We start from the raw sequence: 26,765 nt of genomic DNA, 5'->3' as shown, positions 1-26,765 counted from the left end.
GACAAATCTGGTGCTACGTGGTGATAGAGAATGCCAGAAGGCGTCTTGTGCAAGTGTCGCGGCACTAAAAAGAAAATATAGACAGAAAGATGGAAAAGAGAAGGTAAACTATGCAATCACGCTAACTACTTTCAGGAGGGGGTGAGTGTCGGGGTCAAGTGTGCGGCTGGGAGATGAGAAAGAAGGGAGCTGCCCAGATCGTTACAGATATTTTTAGCACGTGAATGGAAAGGGCCATGCAACAAAAGAAAAGAAGCCAAACCTGGCGAGTGATAGGCGCGAACCCGACTCGCAAACACGGTTTGGCACAAAATGAGAGAAGAAACAAACACGGGAAAAGATGCCTACCCATGGTCTTCTTGCAAAACTGCCCGCCGCCCTTCTCCATGACGAACGGGCGAGGCGAAATCCTCACTAGCGCCGCATGCTTGGCCACACCAACTTGTTCAGTTCATCCAAAAAACACAAAACATGCGCAAACCGGTGCGCGGCCGAGACGAAGCACTGGCCGTCGACGACGGAGCACGTTAAGGGTGAACGACACAAACTTGCAAAGGCATCGCAACAAATGGGCCAAAGGGCCTCGAATGAGCAGCGACAGGACGGCACGGAACACGCACGACGACTCCGGACACGCAAGTGAGCGGAGGGGGGGGGGGGGGGGGCTGAAAAAAGAAAAAGCCAGCGCAGGACCGGTGTGCGGCTGCCGGAGAAGACACCTCCCGAAGGAGAGCCCTCTGGAATTTTGAGTGCGCCGGAAGGAGCTGCTACGTCGCCGCCGTTGCCGACGATTTGCGAGTAGCGGAGGCGGCGGGGGAGGGGGAGTGGAGAGGGGGGACGGAGATGCGGGAGGTATGCATCCCCAAAAATAACCCATTGAGTCAAGGTGAGTGGGGGAGCCGCAAATGAGGACGTAGAGGGGAAGAGCGCCGAGCGTGCCCGAGGAGGAGGTGGTGGTGGTGGCGACGGCGGAGAGCGATCGTTTGTTAGAGGGGCTGGCACGCGTGGAACAGACAGTGGAGGCAGGACGGCGGAAAAAGACGAAAAAAGACGTAGCTCAGGGTCGTCGGCAACGCAGGAGAGAGGGAGGGAGATAGAAGGAATGAAAGAAGTAAAGGGTGCTCTGGCATCTTTGAGCAGGCCCGTTTTGGTGGGGTACGAATTAGGTTTGATGAGAATACTGCTCCAATTAGGAGAGGGGCAAATGGGCTCTGTTAAGGTGTGCCACGGTATTCTTCGCCAAGCTTCGTAGTAAGCTTTTGCGGATGCGCAAAGGATAAGTGAACGGCACCTCTTTGAGGCTGCCAACCAATGAGGGGTTGTGGCGACAGCGCTGAAAACTTGGTTTTCCGTCGCTGCTATTCCTGTGCCCCTGCAGTGCGCACCTTGGTGTTTGTGTTTACCGATAGTGCCACTCGCCAGAGCCTGCCTGCATGTTTTCCACACCACAGCTCATTAACTGCCATTTGAAGTAGAGAGAGAGAGAGAAAGTTTCATCAATGTGCAACATTTTGATGACTCTTCCACTGCAGTTGCGTTGTGGTTATCTTGCTCTCAATAAATATCTCTTTAGGCTTTCCTTGGCCAGAAAAATTCGTTTATTTTCAAATTTCTTAGCATGATGAAACAAAAGGGTTTGAATGAGTCAAAAGCCCCTTTCTGAATGAAGCATTCAGAAAGAAACATGCGCAGCTCTCTTGTTCATTATCATTTCTTAATACCTGTCTTAATACCTGCCCTCCTTATTGGTACACAACTTCGGCAAGTTCTGCCCAGCTGTCAGGACATCCTGATAATGTTAACATCAGGGCAGCCTTTGAGACCCAACTTTGATACCAAATTAGAATATTTTGTAAGAATTTCCCAGCCTATATTCTGGTTAGGAGTTATCTGTTTATGTGCAAAAGTGTGTGGTAGATTTTCTGCAACATCGAAAATATGCGTCTGGACTCCTTTAAAACGAGGCATGCCAACCATAATGTGGCAGTGTGATACGTTTCAGTATTGAGCAATTCAAATATGAATCATCTTGAATTGACAGCAAAGGAATTTGAAGAGCACATGACAGCAACCAGCATGTAGGTAAGGCGAGGGGAGGAGTGCCAGCCCCTGACAAGTCAACAATGAGAACATGAAAGAACAGCAACAACTGGTAACCTCAGCGACTCACCCACCCACTGCACGTCCTGGTTATACTATTAAAAGCAGCGCGTGACTGCGTTACCACCATCACCGCCAGGTCAGGGTTTTCAGGAGATGCACACGGATGGTTCAAGAGTAAAGAAAGGGGTTTAGAAAAGGAAGGAAGAAATAGGCTAGAGAAATGAATGGAGAAAAGTTGTCTTGACGCCTTGAGGGTGAGGTGAGGCGAGGCGTGCCAAAAGCGGCTCGCAGGAGTACTGTGCCAATTTCGGTTTTGTTCGTACACTGCTTCCACGCGTCTTTCAGCGGCCCATTCTCTACATAGTGCACTAGGTTTTGCTACCGTAGGTGCTGACAGTGACATTGCACAGATTCTAAAAGGGCAGTAGGACGAACTATCAAAGCAAGCCAGACGGGTAGTTTGCACTTTTGAAATGTGGAAAACAGCTGACAGAGGTCAGAAATAAGGTGTGACAGAAAATGTAAATGTGAGACGTTGCAAGCTACAGTATCAACATAAGAAAAAAAAAATCCTATCTCGTAAGTCAGTTATCTTCATCATGATTAGAACTGCAATGTCAAAAACCACAGTTCTTCCCTTCGTGCACGCAGCATCCACGCACAGAGCCCAAATGCGACTTCTTTTTCGGCAAGTCGCAGCATAAAACAACCGTTTCAGAAATTTTTTAAAATGAATTTTACCCACACTGCATGGTGCTGCCATCTATGAACAATGCACAAAACAGACAGGATATATATATATATATATATATATATATATATATATATATATACCCTATAGATCCGAAACAGCAACTCCCCTCGTGTAGGACAGCTAAACTTTGTCACTTTGGGCGAGTGTTGCTCGGCGTTAGTGTCATTTGGAAGCTGTCGCAGCAAAACGTCTTGCGACGCTGCACAGCACAGTTGATGGCGAGTTTGTTTGCTGAAGCCAGTCCTTTGAAGTGCAGTTTCAAGCAGTAGTTAAAAAAAAAAAAAAAAAAGTCACCGAGCAAAATTTCGAGTTTGGTGCTCAAGCGAAAGTATCGTTCCAGCTGTATATTTGTCTCAATTAACAAAATAAATACGCTACCAGTGCTCCCTTTTAGCAACCTCTGCTATCGCATCTTTTTCCTCCATGTATTACAGTGAATCGTAAAACTGCCCAGGTGCGTAATAGTGTCAGTGTCCAAGCAGATGTGTTTTTCATGATAGACAAGAACCGTTAATCACACTTTAGCACATTAAAGCTTTTCAGCTGCTTAATTGTGGCACCCAATCATCAGTGCCATTAATTCCTAATGACTCAATGTCGCACAGAGCCACCAGAATGGCACTCAATGAAGCCATGTGCACTCGTTCAACTAACCCTCAAATCTGCTGCTCTTATTGGCTTATAAGAGGCATGTGCAGTTGTAATGGAACTGTATTCATCTTAAAAGTTATCAATAGCATTGCAAAGGCAAGCTGAGCTTAGGGGTTAAACATTCCTGCATCGTCATACAACTGTGGCAGTGTGACATCGCATTAAGACAAACAAGTGATGAGAAATGAGAAGTATATGAAATGAGACTCTTACGAATTGAACAGTAAGGTCAAGCCTGTAAGATTGAAAAGAAGGGTGGACAGAGGAGCAGATATAAGAGATAGAAGCTAAGAGAAATAGGGCAGCATTTCAGAGCGTTAAAAGCCTCACCTACAGATACACACACATACACATTGCATCTCGGTAGGGAACAAGAAACACACAGGACAACATGACACACTTCATCGCCATATTGAACACCATGGTATGCAATTATTGCCAAAACGTTTCATACTCTCACAAACATCTTTCACACCTCAATGACGTTCTACTTCATTTTAACCCATACAACATATAGCAAGAAAAAATGTTCTGACATCCTATTACAAAGCCTGCCAACGTGGGAGTACTCGATTTTACAGTACTGCTGGTTTCGCCTGATTCAAGAGAGAATTCATTCGCTATCTGTGAACATGACTAGAGCCTTGTAGGAGCAGGGCGCGTTAAAGTAAGAGTGTCAGAAAGCACAGAAATGAAAACAGTCGGTTAGCAACACCAAGTGATGCATTTCAGCATAAAAACACGGCAATGTCCACTACCAATGACAGTTGCCAAGACAGAGTCCACCACCATCACAAATTGGCCCACACAGACATGGTTCAAGTACACCACCACCTTCACCACCACCAGCACTGTTCCATCAAACACACTCGCAACTTCACATGACTTAAGTGGACCACACTACAGGTATGCCACTTGCGTTTACCATCACCAAATATTAATTAGGGCTTAAAAACATGATGCTTATTACAGTGTGCGAATAAAGAAGGACCACAGATGCCTCCTTGGTCGGTAGCGGACAACACAGTTGCACCGAAATAGACACTTGTAACAATAAGCAAAAGTTTCCGAGGTTGGTTAGGTCTGCGTTTTTCACTCAACCAAGGCCAGCCTCAGCAATATGTTATTTGCCGAATGACCACGCGTAAGTACATGCATAAAGCCATGCACACACTCAGAACAATGCACGGCCACCCATTCAACAGTCCATGCCCATTCCACAAAGCTAGTCTTGGAATAGTCAAGATCGATGACTGCAAAATAAATTTGGTTCTGCTAGTCGATACTTGTCGTGAAGGTATGCATATGGACATGAAACAAGTCTTATGCGCTCTATTTTACAAACACTGCACTGCTTCCTGATAGGCTTAAGAAATGTGCAAAGCTATTACATAGCAGAGTTCTATGAAAATCGATTCGCCATAATGCTTACATCAAGTAGCCAGTAGCTCCTCGACAAGAAAGTAGGGAATTAAGACTGCTAGGGGCATAAATTATGCATTCCTAGAAGTCAAAAGCTTTAGGATGTAATTTGGTCCCTTAGCCATAATCACTGTCGTGCCTTTTGGGTGTTTCGGTAACACCCAGTGTCCAGGAACACTCCGTATGTCCATAGTGTTCCTGACAGGAAAGTACCAGGCAGGGACTGTTAAAGATCACCTAAAAGTGAACAATAATAACTGCTGCTTTGAGACGAAACTGCACCCAAAATGGTGTAATGAAACCTGAGAGCACTATTTAATCAGCATCACATCTAGGCTAGGCTACAGTTTTAAGCTGGCTGAATATGCGGCTTTCAAAATACACCTACGACTTACAGCAAGCTAAGTGGATAGATGCTGCGAGCTAACTAGGTATACATACAGCAGGGCTGACGACGCAGTGTCGGTGGGCTGGCTAAAGCGATACTGTAACCTAACGGAACACTTGTGGAATTATTGATTCAGCGCTCGGCGAGACATGCCAACGACAAAGTGGAATCAACGATCCAAGCTGCGATGGCATGCGGGCTCACCTTTCTGCGTGGGGCTCCCAAGCTCACGGTCAGAGAGCAGAACACCCCGCTGGATTAGCTCCTCTTTTGTGGCTCGCATTGAAATTTTGCGCTCCAAGGCTGTAGGGTTTGGCAGAGGGAGAGAGAGAAAAATACGAGGTGTACGTTGCATAAATGTACCATGGACGCGATGTACCACTTGGGTCCATGGACACAAATGTACCATGGACCCAAGTGGACTCGATTTTCATGGCCAGAAATATAAAAATGCAGTGCCCTGGACTGCGACTCGCATCCAGATTTTCGCGATTTGAAAACTGAAAAATGCGACGTCCGTGACTGTTCACTTGCCAGCTTTAATGGTAAGAGTAGTGGCGATTTATCCTCGCTCGGAAAAAGAAAATTTATAGTATCCGAGCTACAGCAGAGTGGCCCACATCACATCATTAAAAAAACAGTCGTGTTACTTAAACCAGCAGCTTCCATATTTACAGAAGCTTTCAGCTTGCCAATTGTAAACATGAAAAGCAACAGAAGTGTATCAAGACCTTTCAACGATGCTACGGACTTGCATTTATTTTGATCATGTGCAATTAACAGCACCTTAAAAACTTAGTCGTTAGTCGTAACACAAAACTTCACAGAGATCTTCAAACTGCAGGCCAACGAAATGGACTACATGTCCACAGAAAAATTTGGATGAGGAAAACCTATTAAACTGTGCAAATTTTGCAGCCGTATACCAAACAAAGTCAAGTTCGCCACAATTATAAATTCAAGGGTTTAAAGTGCTTTCCAAGATGCAACAGCTTTCAAGGGCATGAAAATGGCATTCTTAGTATTCAAGGATTTGCAAAGGCTGCTACCAGACTCCGGTACCACCAGTGGACGATGCTTCCCTGATACAACACATACATACACCATACAGACACAAGCAAGACCATTCTTTGATGGGTTGTACATCGCCCGAAGACCGGAATATATACACATGCATAAAGACTCATGCACAGGTTGCAGATGCATTGTGGCGAGGAATCAACCCAGATCTTTGGTTACGTCGCAAATGTGCTTGCCTTTGCCTATTGCACAAAGTTTAACACTCCAACCACTTGCTGAAGAATAAGCTTTTCCCCCCACCTTCCTATGTTTCATCCCGATCTGACCACAGAAATACTTAACGTTGCCGTCCCATCCTGCCAAATGAAAAAGTACCACGATTCTTTCTTACCACGCAGAAGTTTCAACTGGAACCACCTTCCTGCTTCCATCATTTACATCACAGATACATCTTTATTCAGAACAGCAGACTACCACGTTATCGCTTAAAATTTCTTCTCTTTATAGTTGTCTGCATATTATTTTGCTTAGTTAGCACACCTTCCTGTAGTGCCTTCGGGCATTGAAAGTATGTATAATAGATAAATAACTAAGTAAATAAATAAATAAATAAATAAGTGGCGGCAGAGGGTGAAGGTGGAGACTCACTGCGTGAGGTCTGCTCGAACTTGTCGCTCTTCTTTTTCCGCTTCCACTTCCAGGGCTTGAAGAGGCGGCTCAGGGTGGCCAGCCGGCTGGCATGCTTGCTCACCTCCACGGCTCCGCTCGAGCCGCCCCCGCCGCTGCTGGCACCGTGCGGAAGCCGCGAGTTGGAGCCCAGCGAGCCGGTCCTCATGTTACTGTTCCCGCACTTGGGACCTGCACGCAACAAAGGCGAGACACACCCTGTAGACAACCGGGACAAAACATCTATTATGATGCAAGACGAGCAGATATGCACCAAGGCCCACCATACACAAAAAGAACTTCGCTTCAAATCAAACTGTGTGGTCTAACGTCCAGAAGCTGCACAGCGGGCTATGAGCCACAGCGTAGTGGTGGACTGCAGATTGATTTCATTTTTAACCGCCTAGGTTTCCTTAAGGTACACTTAAATCAGACTGATTCGTGTCCCAAAGCAACACACTGGTTATGAGAAATGCCGTAGTGGAGATTTCGACCAGCAGGGGTTCTTAAAAGTGCACCTAAATCTAAGTGCACAGGCACCCTTGCGTTCTGCCCCTCCAGAATGTGGGCACCCCCTGCCAGGAGTCAAACCTGTTACTTGGTGCTAAACCGCAGAACACTATAGACATTTCCATCAGGTAGAGAGAGAGCTCCTCCTCTCTGGAGTGTTGCGCTAGGGTACGAAGAAAACTTTTGCAGGAAACTGATGCGTAGTTATAATGGCAACTTAGATAAGGCAAGTTTTGCAACTATGGGCCCAGATTCCTTGTGACTGGCAAAGTTACAGCTAAGGAACAAAACAGCCAATCATAGTCACTGTGTACTCACGCAGACGTTTGTGGGATGTTTTAGAAGAGTTGCGATTTGTTTAGTAATCTGGAAGGTGTTATGACCTGCTGCAAAGGGACGTCAGACATAAGTGTCACTGCGTGACACTACAAGCTTGCTGCACTCACTGCTAATGCCCTTGCTGAGCTATCATTGTTCGAAAGCACTGCTTTCTCCAATAAGCAGTCTGCTTCCACAAGCTCATGTAGCCAGCTCGCCTCCCTGGCTGCCTGCCCAGTCACAACCTCATGACTGTCCCGTCTTTTGCAACATCAGTCGGCAACTTGTTTTTCTGTTCAAAGTTCTGTCACCTGACCACATATGCAATTTCGTCAAACACTTGACTGTGAAGCAGTGAAACACAAAACTAAGCTCTGGTTCATCAGCAACTATGCAAAACAGAAATATGCTGTTGGAATTCGATCACCAGCAACTCGGGTGAAGCAAGTATATTTCCATACTATGATGCAAGAGTGGGTCAATGTCACAGGACTTGACTGTTTTGAAAGCCTTCTATGTTTTGAATCCTTGCAAATAACTAGCAACTGACATTCCCTCAATAAGCATAAAATATGAAGCCGAACACCCTGTCTTCACTTTGCTTTGTAAACTGAAAGGACATGCACTAACTGACAAAGAACAAGGTACTGTGATTTAGTGAACTTATATACAAGTTTATGTGCAGACGAGCTGTGTTCGCTTTACCTCTTGAGAAGCATCTAGTATTACCCATATGCGCCCGAGCATCAAAGCACAAGAGTGCTTGGACAAACCACTTTTACATTTGGCCGCAATGCTCAGCAAAGTGACATTAGTAAAGCGTCTACACACAGGAATGTGAAAGTAATCAACATTACACTGTTTGCCCAACGACTACTCTCACTGCGCAACCATCAGCCTAATGTCCACTACAGGTCAGACTTCAAGTGATCTGCTACTACTGCCAGGTACAGCAAAATAAAATGGCAGGAAAATGTGAGAGAGACACACGCAGCACTTCCATAGTCACTCCTCACACTATCAATGCCGCGACATCAAAGCTACTTCAAGAGCTACTGAAAGTCAGCGAACAATTTATTCCTTGATAAGTAAAGGGTCATTCAACCCAGCATGTGCAGCCCCTGCTCTTTTGGCATTTGGTTAAACAGTGGCATGTACTCTGCAAAATGAAACAGGCGCGAGGCAGACGCCTGCCCGAGCGAGGAAAACAAACGGAGGCAGATGGGAGGGGGGTGAGGGCGGGCTGCAAATACCACCCTTCCATCCACGAACTACAGCAAAGACCCTATAAGCCCTCCTGGCAGGCTTTCCGCTGTTTGTTGTGACAGAAAACAGCTGCCCTGCGATTGCTTGAACCGTCCCCCCACGTTCACTCTGCACTTCTCCATTTTGCACAGCACTCCTCTCTTGTGTTCTGTCCCTATAAAACTGTGCAGCGTATCAAACGTGCCCCTGATTGGCTGCTGCAGCCAACCAATAGGGGGACGAAATGTACAAAGTAGTGCGTGAGTAAGCATGCTGCTTATTCAGGGCCCTGCCCTGTTGCTAGACACCACGGTGCTCGAGGATGGCACGAAGATTTTACCGTTTCTTTATTGCTTTGTCATTTTGTAGAAGTGGCATCCCAGTAAACCATGGATCATAAGAATGAAATGGAATAAACCGAATGAATCTCTGCGTCACACCGGCTCCGAGACACAGCTCCATAGAGGGAATTAAGATAGAGAAGATTAGATAAGAGATGCAGTTCCTTTTTATGGCATTAGTGCAGCATGCCAATTCTTGGCACTTGCTCTAAGCTTGCATTCATATTGGCAGCACAAAATTGAAGGAAACACGCATGCAAAGAAAGAAACGAAGTAGACTGGACGAATACTTCATTTAGTTACTTTCTGTGTGTGAGATGTTTCCTTCCAATTATGCGCAGCCGACATGAGCGGAGCGTTTCTGCCTTGACAGCTCTGGCTGTTGCAGACCAAGAGCTCATAGAATCTGAGACAAAAAAAAAAAAAAAAAAAAGCAATAACACTTTATGTTACTCCTTTCGACATGTCACACCTCACAATGGAAACATCTGTGCACCGCTTGGGCCACACACTGCCACTTCAGAAGCGCCCGCTTTGCATCAGCTAGGTGTTTGTGGCGAAGTCAGTGGCCCCTACCGTGATTACGTAACGACTAATAGGCATGACTAACAGGTGCTGGCTGATCACCAACCGTTATTGCAAGGGAGTTAAGTCTAGCTGGTCGCCCCTGCCGGTTTCCACAACAACGCGCGTTTTTAACAAGGCACGGGGCATAGCAAGTAGACAGAGGCTAAAAGGCGAGGAGGTGCAGGCTCACGCGAGAAGGCAAGCTCCTCCTCCCCGGCGCGTGTATCCGCGTCAAATCTCGATGACGTCACGAAATGCGTAAAGCGCTTTCAACCAATCGTCGACGGTCTGTATCACGAGGTCAAAAGTGTGAGTCAGGGAAGGGGGAGGCAAGTCCTAGCGCATGGAATGCGCGTGAGATCAGCAACAACAAAGGTGGGCGATTCAGCGAAGACGACGTTTACGTCACGCGGGTCGGTCGACGACGTCCCGGGTGCGTAGCAGACGGATGAACTGCGGCGTGCGCGTGAAGTGAAAACGAAGACGAGAAGGCGCCGCGCGCCCTCTAGCGAGAGGCCGTCGAACTTCAACTCCCGTGCATCGTGGCCTCAGAGATAGTCCACGTTGAGTGTGTCTGCTCTGCCTCCGTAATCCCCTGCCCCACACTTTGCGCGGAAACAAGAGTTCCGCACAGTTCTAGGAGATCGAGAGCGATGGGAAAGGGGGAGAGGGAGGATGACTTTATAACTGAGTCACGAAAACTAAGGAATATTACGAGCACTTACTGGATACGACTAACGCCGTGATCGGGAAATCGATTACCGTGGAGCTGCGATCTGAACGATTTTCGCGGTTCGAATGGAAATGCAGACACATGACGACGACTATTCGTGGGGATTTCGAGAAGGCACGCCTTGCAACGCCTTGAAGACTCGCGCGGGCTTGATTTCGCAAGCATCAATGCGTGACGAAGTCTTAATTATTGCTCTTCTACGTCTGCGCTGTCCTTCGACACGCACGCGAGTCACCTGAGAGGAATCGAAACGGGCTATTTAAGAAAGCTGGCCCCGTTCCACGTTCCTTTTTCAATGCACAAACGGCGCGTGCCGCTTTTCGATGATAAAATTCCAGGGACCGTAGATAAACAATCCCCATGCGAATAAGGAACAGTGTGCAGAAACTCCGACGTAGTGGTGGAAATGAAAAGGGCCGATATTTCATCGAGAAGGGGCGCACAGTTCACTCGCCTTTAATGAAAAAAAAAAAAAAAAAAAAAAAGCTTCGCGTGTCGCACAAAAAGTCGCGCTAAATGCCGCACACCGTTTCGTTTTAGATTGTAGCGCGCTGGTTTCGGAGCCAAGTGTCCGGCAACGCTCTATATGCTAGAATGTGGGAATTTTTTTTTTTTTACTTTGTTTCTTACCCAGTCATCGTTTAATTTTTTAAAACGAGTTTGTCGTTACACCGCTCGCTGAACGGTGCCTAGCTTCTTCTCAAGTGTTTTTTTTTTTTTTCCTCCTCCCTTAGCTCTGATGGTAAGACCGCAATGTTTGCAAGACGAAGAACGCGATTCACGAAACCCAGCGGTATTTCTGAACATTGTCAAATTACGCCATACTGTCCAATTCGCCATCTCGTCAGCTCTCATTGGCCCACAGGAGCTGCTACGACCTCTCTCATTGGCTCAAATCACCGCCATTACAGAATTCGACAATATGGCGAAATTCGGCAAAGTCCAGACAATACCATCCCAGCGTAAACATTTCGCGATTAAATTGACCCCCCCCCCCCCAAAAAAAAAAAAAAAAAAAAGCTCACTCTCGAATTTGAAGAAAAGAGAAAAGACCAAAGCAAAACTATGCGGTAACCGATAACTAGTAGAACAACACACTGGCGGGGCTCCACACAAGTGTCGCGATTTCCGAAACGCTAGTCACGTCCCCGCCAGAGTCGTTACTGGCGTAGATTGTCCCGAGAGTGACGTCAGCATGCGGCTAGGCGACCATACAGAAGAGCTTTGCCGGATGACGTTCGTTGCAACAAATGCGCGTAAGCCGATTAAGAGTTTCAGCGTTCGTCTTGGCTTTCAGCCCGCGCGAATTTCTCTACGACTAAGGCTTCGGATAGAATACACGACGACGCTCTTGCAAGCCAAAGCTTACGCAACACCTAGAAGTTCAACAAGCCGCGCTCTGCTCTTTAGGTCCTAGTTATAGTGCGCGTGTATGCGGGCGCAGATATGGGGTGTGCTCTAATACTTGCCCTATATATAGACGGCTAAAGTGACAGCTAAAGCGCACATCTCGCATCATGCATTACGAAGCCAACAAAGAAAAAAAAAAAAGAAGAAAGGGGGAAGAAAATCAGACTCGCGAAGACAGCATAGAAGTTTAAAAAAAAAAAAAAAAACGACGCGGGACATACTTTGCTGTCCAAACATGATGGCCGCTGAGCGGAACGCTCGAAAACTCGACATAAAGGTCGCCTGCGTATACAAGGAAACGTATAAACCTTTCTATGTTTACAAACAGAGCTCCCCAAAGGTTTCCAATCAAGTGCTCTGTACCAACAAAACTTACAATTGTCTATTACACTATAGAACTCTCCTGCTGGCCCCAGTTTTGCTGCAGAGTAAGAATTTTTGATAAGCGAGTTTTATTGCTAATAAGTACAACTAGACAGCTACATACATAAGCTAGATGCATGGGGCAGTTTCCGCATATTTGAACGCATCAAGAACATCTGCCTAAAGTATATTATGAGACAAAGTACTTCCTTTTCCTTGACCAACTTGACTATCACGAAATGTATGACCGGAAGTTTTCTGGGGTCATGGATGCAATGCTGCCACCACGCGGATGAAAGCGTCTATAGGCAGGTTGTCCATGTGCGCTTAATCGAAGCTATACGTCGCGGTTTTCGTAAGGTTCGCGCACGCGAATGGTTAAAATACAGCTATAATATTATCTTTTCTTGAGCTTTTCTTGCCGTCGCGAGATGGCGTGAAAGTCGCACACCGAAGTCTTCAAAATGCGTTCCATATTGCTCGTGCTCCGCGCTGTTCTTGTAGCAGTCGAAGGTCTTCCAACGCTCGCCAGAATCGGAACACACCTATGGATGGAAATGGAATGCGCACAATTACCTAGTTGGGAAAGCTAATGGCCGGATTTGGATGGTAAGTCGTCCCATCTGAAACGGGGTGGCGGCGGCAGACGCCACCAGGGCTATCCTCTCTCCTACCTCCTCCATTTACCTTTCGTTACTCGAATCGTACTAAAACAAATGAATAATCAAACAAGTTTCCAGACCTTTATATAAACCGACGAACGAGCGAGTGACAACAAAATTACGCAGGTATAACGCATATGTTTGATAACCTATGTGAAGCGGGTAATTAAACCGTAACTATACAAGGGAGACGCTTACAATCGCGTTTATTTTCATCTTAAGCAACGAATTACGCTGACACGTGTACTTGTTTATCAGTCATATGGCGCAATGCCTATGCACACCAAAAGGTCGCAACTCTATTCCCCATGAAATTTTGACGCACTGCGCCGTTCGCAAGCAGTGCCGCGAAATTCAAACACCACACCAGGCGGCTGCACAGTCCGAAACGTCTATACGCAGCCATGACACGAGGACGGAGGAGGAGACGCCTGTCGAGGAAATGACGATGATGATACGAAATTTATGCACAGATAAGCACGACACACACGTAAATACATTTAAGGCTTCTATCAAAAAAAGGCCTTGTGGCACAGTGACGGTTACTCAATCTTGGTGATTGGCCAATTAAGATTGGGCACATCGTACCAAATGGTTTAAGAATGGGGGGCAACCCAAAGATACGAAGAAGAAAGAAATGAAAGAAAAATCGTTGGCCCCTCCACTCCGTGAGGATGGATGATAAGCGAAGCCTGTCCCTTTGTATACCTAACCACCCCCTTTGCCATCAACATTATGTTTACTGGAGTGTGCCCCCTGTGATTAACAACGAGATGTGCATTGTGTGGATACTGGTGACATCAATGAAGACAAGTCGGCAGTGCAACACATGTTTATTGAACATCCGAAACTTCACCATTTTGTGAAAGTGAGCGGAGTAACCTTGTGATCGCTGGGGTATACCGCAAGGGGTTCGGTCATCTCGATGTCACACGTGTTTGCAAATGTCAAATCTACACACGTACGTCTTATAGCAGTGGTTACGTTCCCAATGAATGGCTCATACCCCGTAAACGCGGCCTTCCCATTACGACGACAGAAGAGAAGCGAAAATCTACGCCGGAATGATACGAGCGGCAACGGAGCCAGCTGTGGAAGAAGACGACGACACTCGAGCCATTGCTGATGATGATAGTTTCTACGTTACATCGCCGGCGCAGGCTATATAGCGTATACAAGCTTCGCTTGAAAAATATGATGCGCTATTCCATTAGGAGATATGCGCCTGCTTCAGAGACAGTTATACCTATGAGCCGACATCTTACGTACCTACAGGCACATCGTTATTTAATGGTTTATTACGTAGAACAGAGATGCCCTCACTGGCACTACTATACATGTCAATGAATATATAAGCCGGTTTGCAGGAGCTTGCATATACAGCGCGAATGTAACACGACACCCGAACGAACGAAAGCCAATGGTGGAGGCAAACATAATAAACCTGGTTATCAAACAATTAACAATACGCGGAACAAGGCAAATTGCAATAAAGTGTCGTGAAATACCAACCCCACCGAGCGATTTTCAAATACGTAATTTTACACTCCGCAACGCCTATATAGGTGGCAGATACAACTACACGAAGTCAAGGGATAATGAATCCGGGAGAAAGCGTATAGGGAATGGCAGATGCCTGACTTTTGATGGAGGATGTTTCTAACGCTCAGTTCAAAAAACAACCCTTAACGCAGTGCGCCCTCAGAAAAAAAAAAAAAAAAACAATTAGGTGGCTTAGAAACATGACACCCCGCCGAATAGCCTCTCGATTCACGTTTATTACGTCTGTATATATATATATATATATATATATATATATATATATATATATATATATATATATATATATATAGAAGGCTTGATGTCTTGACACGCACAGCACTGTACAACAACAACGCCATGGACCTACACACTACAAGGGCGGTTCAGAAACGCGCGCTACCAGAGGCAGAAAAAAAAAAAAAATGCGCTGGAAAAGACCCCCATCTACGCACCGCGGACTAAGTGACGCAATAGACGACTATAGACAGGAAAAAAAAAAAATAAAGCAGACGCGCGAAGTACGGCGCTATATTACGCTTTCTCCCTACAGACGGACAAGTGCAGAAGTGCGCTAGCAGACGACACCGCAGCCGACCAGCAATACTGCGTCATCTGTTGCGTCAGAGGCAAACGCACTGCCGGCTCGGAGGAGGGTGAGGAGGCGAAAAGGAACGAGGGGGAAAGCGGTGACGCACGCCTACTAAATGGCCGGCCGCCGATCAATACGCGCGCTGCACCATCGGCTAAAATAGGAGAGCGAAAACGACGAGGGGAAACGAGGGAGGTTGTCCCAAAAAAAGACCCGTTTCCCGTGGACACGAAGCATGCAGCGATAGAGGCCGCGCTTACAAACAAACTCGAAAGTGGAAGCCGGCGGCGGCGGTGGCCCTTGGGGTCGTAACGCCGAGCCGCTCCACAAACGGCGGCCACGCCTTAACCCCCTTTGGCCCTTTCTCTCTCTCCCGCCATAGCGGCGTAACGGGATTAACGGCTCTATCGCCGAGCCTGCGTGCAAGCTGCGGCTTAACGCGACGTCGGGGGTCGATGGTTCGGCCGTTAACAGGTAGTACGCGAGGAAAAGAAGCAGCTCGCAAGCGTAACAAGGTTAACGTCAGCGAGAGAGTCTGGCGGGCCATAGAAGACCACCTATTACTTTTTTAATGCGAAAGCAGTATATGGCTCCTCGTGAGGTGGAAAAAATCCGGCGTTGGCGTGACCGCGCCGCGGTCCGAAAAGGCAACGAACCCACGACCATTGGTGGTTATTAGGGCGAAGTTAGTTAGGCACGGTTAATTAAGGCACTCGAACCCACGACCTTTGGTGGTCGCAATGATTTCGCATTCAACTACACAGGAATAACTAAGTGTCCCTTTAATTTTTTTTCGCACAACTTCTACAGACTTAATAAAGAAATCACGTGTGACGGACAGCTCTCTCCGGCCTTTTTCGAATGATCAAAGGTGTGCGCACAGAGAAGCAGGACACGTATGTAAATAAACTTGAAGACTCTGCTCTCCCTGTGTCACAGTGGCACATATACCTATTATGGACATGCAATTGGCCCGCAAATGGAGAAGCCCAAATATAAGAAGCAGTTGAGCATGATGCGGTTTTTCCATTAGGCGATATGTGTGCCTTAGACTTATGAGCCGACACAATATATATGCACAGGCTTTATGTCCTGATTTAATGTGCTATCACGCCCAACATAGAAGGTGGGCTCACTGGCGAGAAACTTGTAAGTCAATCGAATGCTACATAAGCCAGTTCGATGTGTCCTACCAGGCGAAACACCCACCGACTATCCCACTCGAAGCCGTGGGAGTCAAAGAAATTTTCCTTTTAATGCAGGACTATACTTGGGATGCCCAAACAATCCACCGACAAGCCTACATATCTAACACAATAAACAAGAATACTCCCACTACCCCAATCCTGGTACAACCCCCACTGTGCTAGACACGTTTTCGTTGTCGCGTGACGGTGCTCTTGTAAATGAAAATTTTAACAAGGTCGCTGCCATTTACCTATATTACGTCGCTGTAGACACCTCACGCGAGCAACTAAGGAGAATATTGTTGGTATATACTGCACTAACTGCATATACTGGTTGGTACATGCTGTACTGACTGGGAGCGTGCCACTGTCGTTGAAAAGAAAAGTGTACAATCATTGCATTGTACCGGTGCTAACATATGGGGCAGAAACTTGGAGGTTAACAAAGAAGCTCGAGAACAAGTTATGGACCGCACAAAGAGCGATGGATCGAAAATTGTTAGGCCTAACGTGATACAGCAAGAGAGCGGTGTGGATCAGAGAACAAACGGGGATAACCGATATTGTAGATGACATTAAGAGGAAAAAATGGAGCTGGGCAGGCCATGTAATGCGTAGGATGGATAACCGGTAGAGCATTAGAGTTACAGAATGGATACCAAGAGAAGGGAAGCGCAGTCGAGGACGGCAGAAAACTATAGTGGGGGTGATGAAGTCAGGAAATTTGCAGGCGCAAGTTGGAATCAGCTAGCGCAAGACAGGGGTAATTGGAGATCGCAGGGAGAGGCCTTCGTCTTGCAGTGGACATAAATATAAGCTAATAATCATGATACTGCACTAATAGTTGTGTCCTCTTTGGTTAGACACTGCAGCCAGCGAGATTGCGCCGCCAATCCGGATGGCTCACTATACAGGCCGCTCAAGTTTACTACGTCTCCAGTAAACCGATTTTGCGCAAAAGGCGATACGTTTACAGGCGAGCTAAAACTCCCTAGTTATGGCATCATACCGGCGAGGAAACGCGAACAGTGGCGCAGTAAAAAGCGAGTTTACGGAGTAGTGCTGGAGGACGACATTTGAGACAAGAAACAGGTCACGAGGGGGTGTGATAAACACTCCCCACGTCCCCTCAAATCAACGCCAGGCTGTAAACACCCTCCAAAATTACGGCTCTGGAAGAATCTATGAAGCCCCGCGTCACAAAACCGACAACAAAACAAAACCTGACGCGACGAAAAAGCCCGGTGTGTATATATAGCGTTAACCCAACAACCTCGCGAATCCGAAACCTTGGCAGAAGCATAATAAACCCGCTGCTGTCAGCTCAAGAAGCTGACAGCCCCTTCTTCGGTCCGGAAAATTGAACAAAAAGAAGAAAAAAGAAAATCTTGCTCAGACCGTTAGTTAGGCCTTGCACGCTTTGCCCGGTCCGCCCCGCGGCCGAAATTTCGCCTAGCAAGCAAGCAAGCAAGCAATCTCCGCAGATGGGTCGAGCGAGGCATCGGAGCGCGAAGCCGGCAGATGGGAGGAGACACATTCTGGAGCACAACAAGCGCGCGCGGGCCCTTACATCCCCCCCCCCCCCCCCCCCTCCTTCCATTACTCAGTCACGGCCGAGCGGGAATGCAGAATATAACCTCGATTCTCCGGGAGGACGACGAATGCCCCGTCGTCGGTTTTCTTTTCTTCTTAAGGCGTCTGCTTTTACGATCAGCACCGAGAAGCCACTTATACATAGTACGTACTAACAATGAAACGTACGAAGTCCTTGGCGAGAATATCATTTCCAATTTATGGAATACTTGAAGAGTTCTCGCTTGTACTACGTAAACGTATTGCCCTTTGCGGAATACCAAGGCGGGTGTCCAAATGCACGGCCCAGCGGTGGCGCCCTCTGGATAAACAGATGCCGATCTCGAAGGCTATGCTTTTGCTGGTTGCATGAGGCGGAAGCGAGTGCCGGAGCCGGAAACGCGTCGTAGACGTCGGGTTCTGGACACCACCGATATACCGGGTTACCGAAGACAAGCGCAGCAGTACTAATGCTGGTACCGACGAGTTGGGACGCTTTGTTACACCACAACGTGTCGGAACCATTTTTTGTTACATGGGCGTTCTCGTCGAGGGAAAATAAGAAAATGACACCGTGTTAACGATCACGCCAGTGAAGCATAATACGGTTAAGAGATCTGTGCGCACTTCAGTTAATCTCTGCACCAAAAGGTGGCGCGACGAGGCATGTGGTAAAGTCAAAGTTTGTCACTCGTCTGCTACAGCATAAGTCCGGAGACGACTCGGCACATTGCACTGGAATGCCGAGTTATTCAGCAATCAAGAACCGTAGGAAAAGCCCGTCCTTCCAGAAGCGCTAAAGTCGAGATAAACAAGAGACGTTTGGGATATTCGTGACAAAAAAAGCAGGGGAGACATCGATAGAGCAGGCGTGGTTACAGGCAGAGGCAACTGTAGATTATAGACTACTGCCGGCATAGAAGGTACGTAGTACGTACTAGCAAGCGTACATTGAAACGAGAACACAACGTAATTGATCAGAACTCCTGTTACGCGTAATTACGTGGAAGTGGGACGTGTACTCGCTCTGTGCGGTTCCTAAGCGTGGAGCATAGTCTTAAGTGCACGCTTTGGAGTCTCGATAAAGGCGCTGTTACAAATGCAGGTGAGCCTGAAAATGAAACAACGGATCGGAATAGTTTCGGAATTGTTCGCGCTTGAATTTATGCTTATAGTACAAACATACCGTACGAGTTGTTGGCAGTCAATACTGCTATTTTACAGCGCATGCAGACGACAAACCGATTCGTCGTCTGTCTCATTTCCACGTACCGCGCGTCGTCTGCACCGCATACTGGTATACAGGATGAAGCAGCGGACGTACTGCATATACGATGACGAACATTGATCGAACGGATAACAGCGGCGCCTCATATCTAAAATAGTATAGGTTGTTTTTACGTGACGTCACAGACGCAGCTCCTCACCGTAACCTGCCAAACATGGCGGTCACGATGACGTCAGTGAACCATGTTATCGTGCGTACATTGTTTTGCTTTTTTTTTACGGGTAACAGATTTTCACCGAATTATCACCGCCATCACTTTGTCACCGCGCCTGTGATGCTGTCACGTTTCTTGTTTACGCGATTCTCGACGTGTTATAAGTACCTCAACATGGCGGCCACTATGACGTCATCAACGCAATCTATACAGACCACAAGATGCCGCAGAGAACAACGGTTAGGCACGAAATCAAATGACAAAAACACGATCGCGAAATACATAAACTCGGGACCTGCAACGTCGATCGCATCGTTATTTAGAACAACAGACGGCCTTACCGCAAAGTGTAAACCATGGCTTCGCTGCGACGTATGGACAAGCCGCAAATCGCGAAGATTCGTTTTTAATAACGTGGCGTGAAAGCCGAAGAAACACACCGTATATCAGCCCACGCAGCACGCGAAGCGATATGCAAAATCACGCAGTTTGTTATCGGACCCAAACATCTCACGTAACATACACCACTCTCCTCCCTCAACTGGTCAGACCAGCCCTACATTGGCGGGCGCCGCTATTGCGTCTTCAGCGACGACGGAATTCAGGACGGGGGTAATTTACTACTCTCTCTCGGTTTGCGCCGGTCGACAAGCAAGCGTCAATTACGCCAAGAGTAGATCTCTCTAGACTACGAAACGAGCCCCCTTTCGTTAATGACGGGCGCTGTCACAACTGACAACACGACGCGAGCCAGACCCACGATTTTCAATCTGCGGCCGCCGGAATTAAGCGTATTATCTAGAATGCGACAACGACATTACTGCGACCTCGGCTACACCGTGTGTATGCGATAATGTCGACGAAAAGCTTCTCTGGAGAGAAAACAGGTTTCACTGCGAACAGCACCTTAGGAGATAGAGAAAGGGCAGAAGGTGCTCCCTCCCGTTCACGAGAATTTCGAACGAAATAAGTAATTGCGCGGTGGTCCGGGTAATCGAATCATGTTTTGTAGCTTAAGGTTCTTTCTGTTAACAAAATTAGGCCAAAAGATATTTGCGAGTGGTAAAAAAATGTCAGGCTGTTCTGCGATTATCTAAGACCCCCCTTGCATTTCCTTGAACATTTTTCTTTCACCAAAAGACACTCGATCGTGAGCAACAATGTTTTTGTTTTTTGCGAGATGGGAGATACAGAGTTGTAACATTAGTGGCGCGTGAACACGAAAAGAAGTGGGGAGCGCATAACTGCTTTAAACAACAACGTTACTACATACAGTATCTAGTAACGTTGTGCTTCAAACTTAAAACTAGATTGTGTGGTTTAATGTCCCGAAACTACCGAATTATTCATCCCCTAGTGTTGTGTAGTAACCTGCACCCAAGACACGCTATATACGCAAGCGTTTTCACATTCCGTCCCCAGTGACAAACCAATAAAGAATCAATAAACAAACCAATCAATCAATCATCGTAATGCGACCACCGCGGTCGGGGTTCAAACCCGCGACCTTCGTGCTCGGCAGTACAACGCCACAACTATAGAACCACTGCAGCGGCGCGTTGCAGAACTGCTCTTCGTCGTAATTGAGTTAAGGAAATCAGAGTGATGGCGTCTGCCTTTTTGTTGTAGGGTGAGCGTGTAGTATTTTTCGTTTTTTCTTCCTCACGGCTGGTTTGACAATCATGTCAACCTAAGTGTCATACTGTCTAAAAAGAGCCGCTTCGGTTTCAATTGAGTGTCGATGCCTCTCGGTTGGTCATATACAGAGACTACGAGAATCGTTCGACTAATTGTAAGAATGCCGATGTCAGGCGTACAGTGCTTCGTGTATACACGTCACCAGTTGAAGTAATCTCCTCAGACACGCTTTTCGGCACTGAAGACAAAACTGGCTGCCGGTTAACTAAGGAACACACCGTTCCAAACGCCAGGCATTTGACTTGCTACACACTGCAGGCTACAGCACTGCTACAATCGGTAACAATAGGCGGAACATATTCACCCCCGCGCTCTCTTTAGGAGTGTCGCGGGCTGTATGTATTATTCCTCGGCATCTTTCGCGCGATCCCCAATGACAACTCGCGGGATAATCGAGATACCGGTTCAGCGTTCTCCACGGAACGCGCCAAGTGACTCAGCATCCTCGAACGCGAGGGATTCGCAATTCATCGCGCGCCGCAAGCCAATCATCGGACACCACACCACACACACATTCCCGCGTCACTACGCGGCAACACGCCTCTAAGAGCCACGACTATGACCTTGACACCACCGCGAACTTTCCGTAACCGACACCATCAATCAGGACACACAGGCGTAATGAATACGAGGAAAGAAACAAGATGTACAGGTGGGCAAAAAAGAACTACTACGCGGTGACCCATACCTCGTAGACTAAAGGCACTGCGGCTGCGTGAGACCTTAGAGCGGCGTTCACCCATCTCGGAGGATGCGTAGAGCCAGCGGCAGCCACTGACAGAGCAGGAACGCCAGCAGAGGCGGCGACGGCGACGACGCCTTCTTCAGCTCGGGGCGCCCGCAACAGCACAGGCACGGTCGCCGCCTTCGGCCAGCGGTCGCCGCTAGCACCCGAAGAGCGACACGCCGACAGAGAGGCCGGAGCGCAAGCCGCAGGCGCCATTGGTCATTTCGCTTTTACCGCGCCAACTCCGCACCACTAAATCCACGGCACCGGCAGCAAAACGAAGCAGACACGTCGTAGTCGTCGCTTGAAACAGTCGCGAGCTCGGCTCGTTGGTTGTCGGGTGCCGGGCGCGGTTGTTGAGGTGGCGGCAAAAAGAAATCACGCAAGGCGGCACAGGCACCCAACTGTAGACACTGCGGCGCGTTGATCGAAGAGGAGTGTGAGGGCCCGGCGGAGCGAAGCCCGAAATTCCGAAGGCGCTTTTTTCGCTCGCCGAGCAGAGGACGACGGCGTTGTTGTTGTTGTGGACTCGATGCCGCACGGAAACGAGCGCGGAAAGGACGGGAAAAGAAGCACGACTGAACAACAACCAGCTCGCTCTAAGCGGACTTCCCACTGACACCTCACTCCACTACCACCACACGGCGCGCAGGCAGTCAGTCGATCGGATCGCGCTGCAGCTCTGGAACGCGTCAACGATGAATAAAAAAAACAACAACGCCTCGCGTTGCGCACGGGTGAGAGAGAGAGCGATGCGCTCCTTCCTCCTCTCCCTCGACCGCAGCGAGGATTCTGCGGACGCCGCATAGAGGGCGGCACATGCGCAGCAAGGCCGCGCCGTGGTCGGGAGATCCGCGAACCGCAACGCCGGATTTGCGCGCGCGCCAATCTCGTAGGCCATGTCGGACGATAACGAAACCGGCGGCAGGGCTAGGAAGGGAAGAGGCGCATTGCCTGGGCATGACCTCCAAGATTGGCGCCGCATGGTAATCACAGAGGCCACGCTGTTGGTCTTAGGCGCGTTGGCACGTTCATTACGAGCACACCATGGGGTGTATTCTGCGACGATCGCCTTCGCGTGACGTAGTGCTCAACCAGCCAATCAGCGCGAGCCTGACGGCGACACTATCGCCGAAAGTGATCACATGAAAGTGATCCATGTTTCAACTGGAAGTGGTCCCGAGAGACGATAATGACACGTAAGGCTTGTAGACACTAGAAAGTTTAACCGACTGCTCTTCAACATTGATGTCGATATGCCATTTACTTTTTTTTACTGCTCAGAAATTATTTGATCTACTGCTCGACACCTGACTTTGTAGGATACGAAGAATAAGTAGATCGACTATGCCGGTACGCCCAACATGAAAGGATATACGTACTCACCACACACGAATTGATTAAATATTTCACACTTAAAATGTGCTGGGTCCCGAAGCTTCACAGCGGCCGGGAATTCAACCCGCAACGTCATGCTTAAAAGCAGAACACCTCAGAATGGAGAAATAAAAATAATGGACAGCCTCTTAAGTATCCGAACGCGATTTGAATGCGCAAGCATTATGACTTCTCTAATTAATTGGTTGCGTCCATGATATGTGACGTCATACATTGTCACGTGTCCTTCACAACACTACCTTAATCAAACCTTGAACTAATTTGTACTAACCTCAATCTACCTCGCTCCAATTTGTATCAACCTTAATCCACGCTGATGAATTTTGGTAGCACTCGTTGAGGACAACGCCGGCTTTCTGCCTTGTGGGACATATAATGCCTTCGCATTAATAACTAATAACGGGTTTGGGGTTGTTGTCAAAGTCGTCTTGCGATCGGGATGCCACCTTTCGGAAGCGCTGCATATTAATTACACGTCGTGTTAACGTCCAAAGTCAAAAAATAAATCTGCACATAATTAACGTTAACACAAAGTCATTATGAAAAAGATTTCATTTTTGAAAGGTTTAGTGAACTATCAATGTACCATAATATAATACGATATTTTGACCATTTTGTTTCTGTTGCACGTTTATCGCTTTCTTGCACAGTAGTTCGCTTGCTTCCTTTAACATTTGCGTTATGTTGGCTTTGTGTGACAAAATTCTTGCCACTTACATTTTTATTTCATGTGTTATAACTTTCATAACCTTCGATGTTCTTGATCTTTTTCTTTTTTACTGCTACTGTAAAATGTACACGAACACCAGCATCGGCTACTGTCCCAACATCATCTTGCGCGATGTGTATGTACACTTTGAAGCAAATAAAAATGAAATGCTCACTCTCCACGCACGTCTATGCCTGGAGAGTGAGCATGCGTCTCTGAGTGTGTGTGTATGTGCGGGTGGGGATACGCAGCGTTCTTCAATGCGGCAAACCAACCTCCTCCCACGCGTAAAGACGGTCCAAGAAAAAGAACAGTGACGAACTTGGTGGAAAGGGAGCAAGGATATCAAAGACGCAGAAAGGAGCGGGAGGGGCGTTCTCATATCGTATTCCGAGCGATGCCCAGACTTTGGCAGCGGGAAGAGAAGAAACGAAAGATAGAGGAGGAGATTGATCGAAGTCGAGTCCGGCGGGAACGTGTGCCTTTCTCAGATACACACACCGCAGCCATCTACAACTAAAGCGCCGCGCCGCTCCTGAGAGAACTTCGTTCAACCAAGACCGCGGGGTACATACAGGCAAGAGAAGCGCCATTACCGTACAGCCTCGAACTTAAGGAGACGCTATAGAGAGAAACAAATAAATTCAGTGTTGGATCGACAAAGCGTTCTTTCAAAAACATTAGCTAATTTCGCAGTATTAGTAGATTTATTAGAGGAAAACTAGGCCAGAGCTTAGCCCCGCTAACTCTCTAAGTATGCTATCGTATACTTGGAGAGCGATTCTAGCATACTTCGAATGTGATCAGTGCGACGTCTCACCAATCGCAGTAGCTTAGCGGCTATTACAGCGTTGCGATGTATAGTTCGAAGTTGCGGGTTCGATACCGGCCGCATTCCGATGGGGCGGAATAGAGGGAAAAAAGTCACCGCTTGTGTGCTTAGGTTTAGGTGCACGTTAAAGAACCACAGGTGGTCAAAATTAATTTCGGATCCCCCCCGCTACGGCAGGCTTCATAATATAAATCGTGGTTTTACACAATTTAAACTTGAGCATTTATTTGTCTTACCTGCTTCGTGTAATGCAAGCAGCCGTCTTACCGCAGATAATCGGGGGCGCGTCGGAAAAGGGTCAAATGAAACGGGTAACAGGGGTGTGGTTAGATTCGAGAAAACACGGCACTGCGTGCCCGTACAGCGGAACAACATCAAACCGCAGCCGTGGGCGACGGCGGGGATTCGCTTATATATCGGAGTCACTTCCTTCCAATCCTGCTGCCATACATACACGCGCCCGAGAGCAGGCTTTCGCCGAGGAAGACGGAGCGGTGTAGAGGCATCGCCTCGCTTCTACATTTGCTTTTCTTCTTTTCTCCATCTCTCTCTAACGCAGTTTCCATTCTCTGCAACGCCACAATGACGCGGCCGACACGAGATCGCTCTCTTCTATATAAGCGAGTAGCGATGTCGCAATCGGGTCAATCCGCGCAGAAAAAAAAAAAAAAAAAGCAAGGACAACGCGATCAACGGAAGAGCAAGAAATACTCTCCACTATTACTCGGAAGACCAGCGGTACTCTTACTCAAAGGGCACAGTTTATCGCTACTACGCTAGAGAATGCACTAAAGTGTAATAGAAGTAAGTAGTAACAGTGTCTTCAATGAAAACAAGCGATCGAAGCAGAAGTACAGTATAGGTAGCGGCAGTTGTACTGTCATAAACCGCACTGCAGTTACCGCAATCTGGTGGCAGTATAGTGCAACCTCGAAGTGGTACTACTAGCCCGTACCAGCTTCTACTCACAAGCGACTAGAAGCAGGCCTCGACATGCAGCCACTATACTATTACACTGATGCTGTTACCACATTGAGTCCCGCTACCACAGCCATCCCAACCACTACTACTTACTACGGTCAATACTACCACTAAGACTAGAACTAATACTACTACCGCAGTTCGTACTACCCCGCCCACAATTACAACTGCAGTAAATAGTATCGACTACTATTTACAATTACTACTACTACTTCTACTACTACTACACCATCACCAGTTCATTCTATGCCCTATTCATTCGGCATGTGCAGAAATAAAACAGAAAAAAAATTGAAAGGAAAGCCTCGAACACGCTGAAACAAAACATTAATGGAAAAACTGAAAGGAAAGTCTCGAACTCGGCGTGTACGCAGTAGCAAGAAAAGTTGCGCAACGTCGTTCACGACGAGGAAGCCTCCACGCCGTAAAGAAAATAAAAACGTCTCACCGAAAAAAAAAAAAAAATACGAGAAACAGGTGAAACCGCGACGGCTAAGCGAAAAAAACAACGCTGGAAGAAGGCTTGCCTCGACAGAGAACACAAAGAAATTGAAACGGCCGTACATGCCCGGCCCGGAATGCTCTCCCATGCGCCGTCAAGCCGCAAGAAAGCGGCATCCGTGCCCCCGAAGAGAGGCTCGTGTGGTGAGAGGAAGGATTCGCCACGCGAGCGCGTGTACGTACGTAAGCAAGAAGAACCAAAAACACTGTTTTGCGTAAGACGGTGGGTGGGCGGGCGGGCGGCGGCGCACGCGTAACGCAAATGAATCGAAGAGGAACCGTCACGCCCCCGGACAAGGTCACGGTCGCACGACAATGTGTGTAACGGGGGCGCCGAGGAGGAAAGGTCTTCGCGCGTGTGCCACGGCGTTTCCCTTACGGTCCTATGAGCCACCGAGAAGCGTGTAGAAGCGTGCAACCATAACTCACGAGCC

At 47.6% G+C, this 26,765-nt stretch overlaps 1 protein-coding gene across 14 annotated transcripts in view; it reads right to left on the bottom strand.

Annotated features, from left to right (window-relative positions):
- The window catches only part of LOC119465801 (phosphatase and actin regulator 1), a 150,842-nt gene that overhangs the window by 53,640 nt on the left and 70,437 nt on the right, over positions 1–26,765 (bottom strand). For 7 of the 14 annotated variants that reach the window (XM_037726260.2, XM_049657220.1, XM_037726264.2 and 4 more), the window contains exons 2-3: positions 6,987–7,196; positions 5,523–5,621 (exon numbers count right to left, since the gene is read on the bottom strand). The exons of 4 other annotated variants lie outside the window; for them this stretch is intronic. In XM_037726260.2, coding sequence (XP_037582188.1) covers positions 5,523–5,621; positions 6,987–7,196 — 309 coding nt within the window. Of the gene's footprint in view, positions 1–5,522; positions 5,622–6,986; positions 7,197–21,871; positions 22,580–26,765 lie in introns of those variants that run through there. 3 more of the 14 variants (XM_037726263.2, XM_049657221.1, XM_049657226.1) reach the window with 3 other exon arrangements.

This window comes from Dermacentor silvarum, chromosome 10, assembly GCF_013339745.2.
Source record: "Dermacentor silvarum isolate Dsil-2018 chromosome 10, BIME_Dsil_1.4, whole genome shotgun sequence".
In the NCBI taxonomy this organism is placed as follows: Eukaryota; Metazoa; Arthropoda; class Arachnida; order Ixodida; family Ixodidae; genus Dermacentor; species Dermacentor silvarum.
This window is presented reverse-complemented; position numbering and strand designations above follow the sequence as displayed.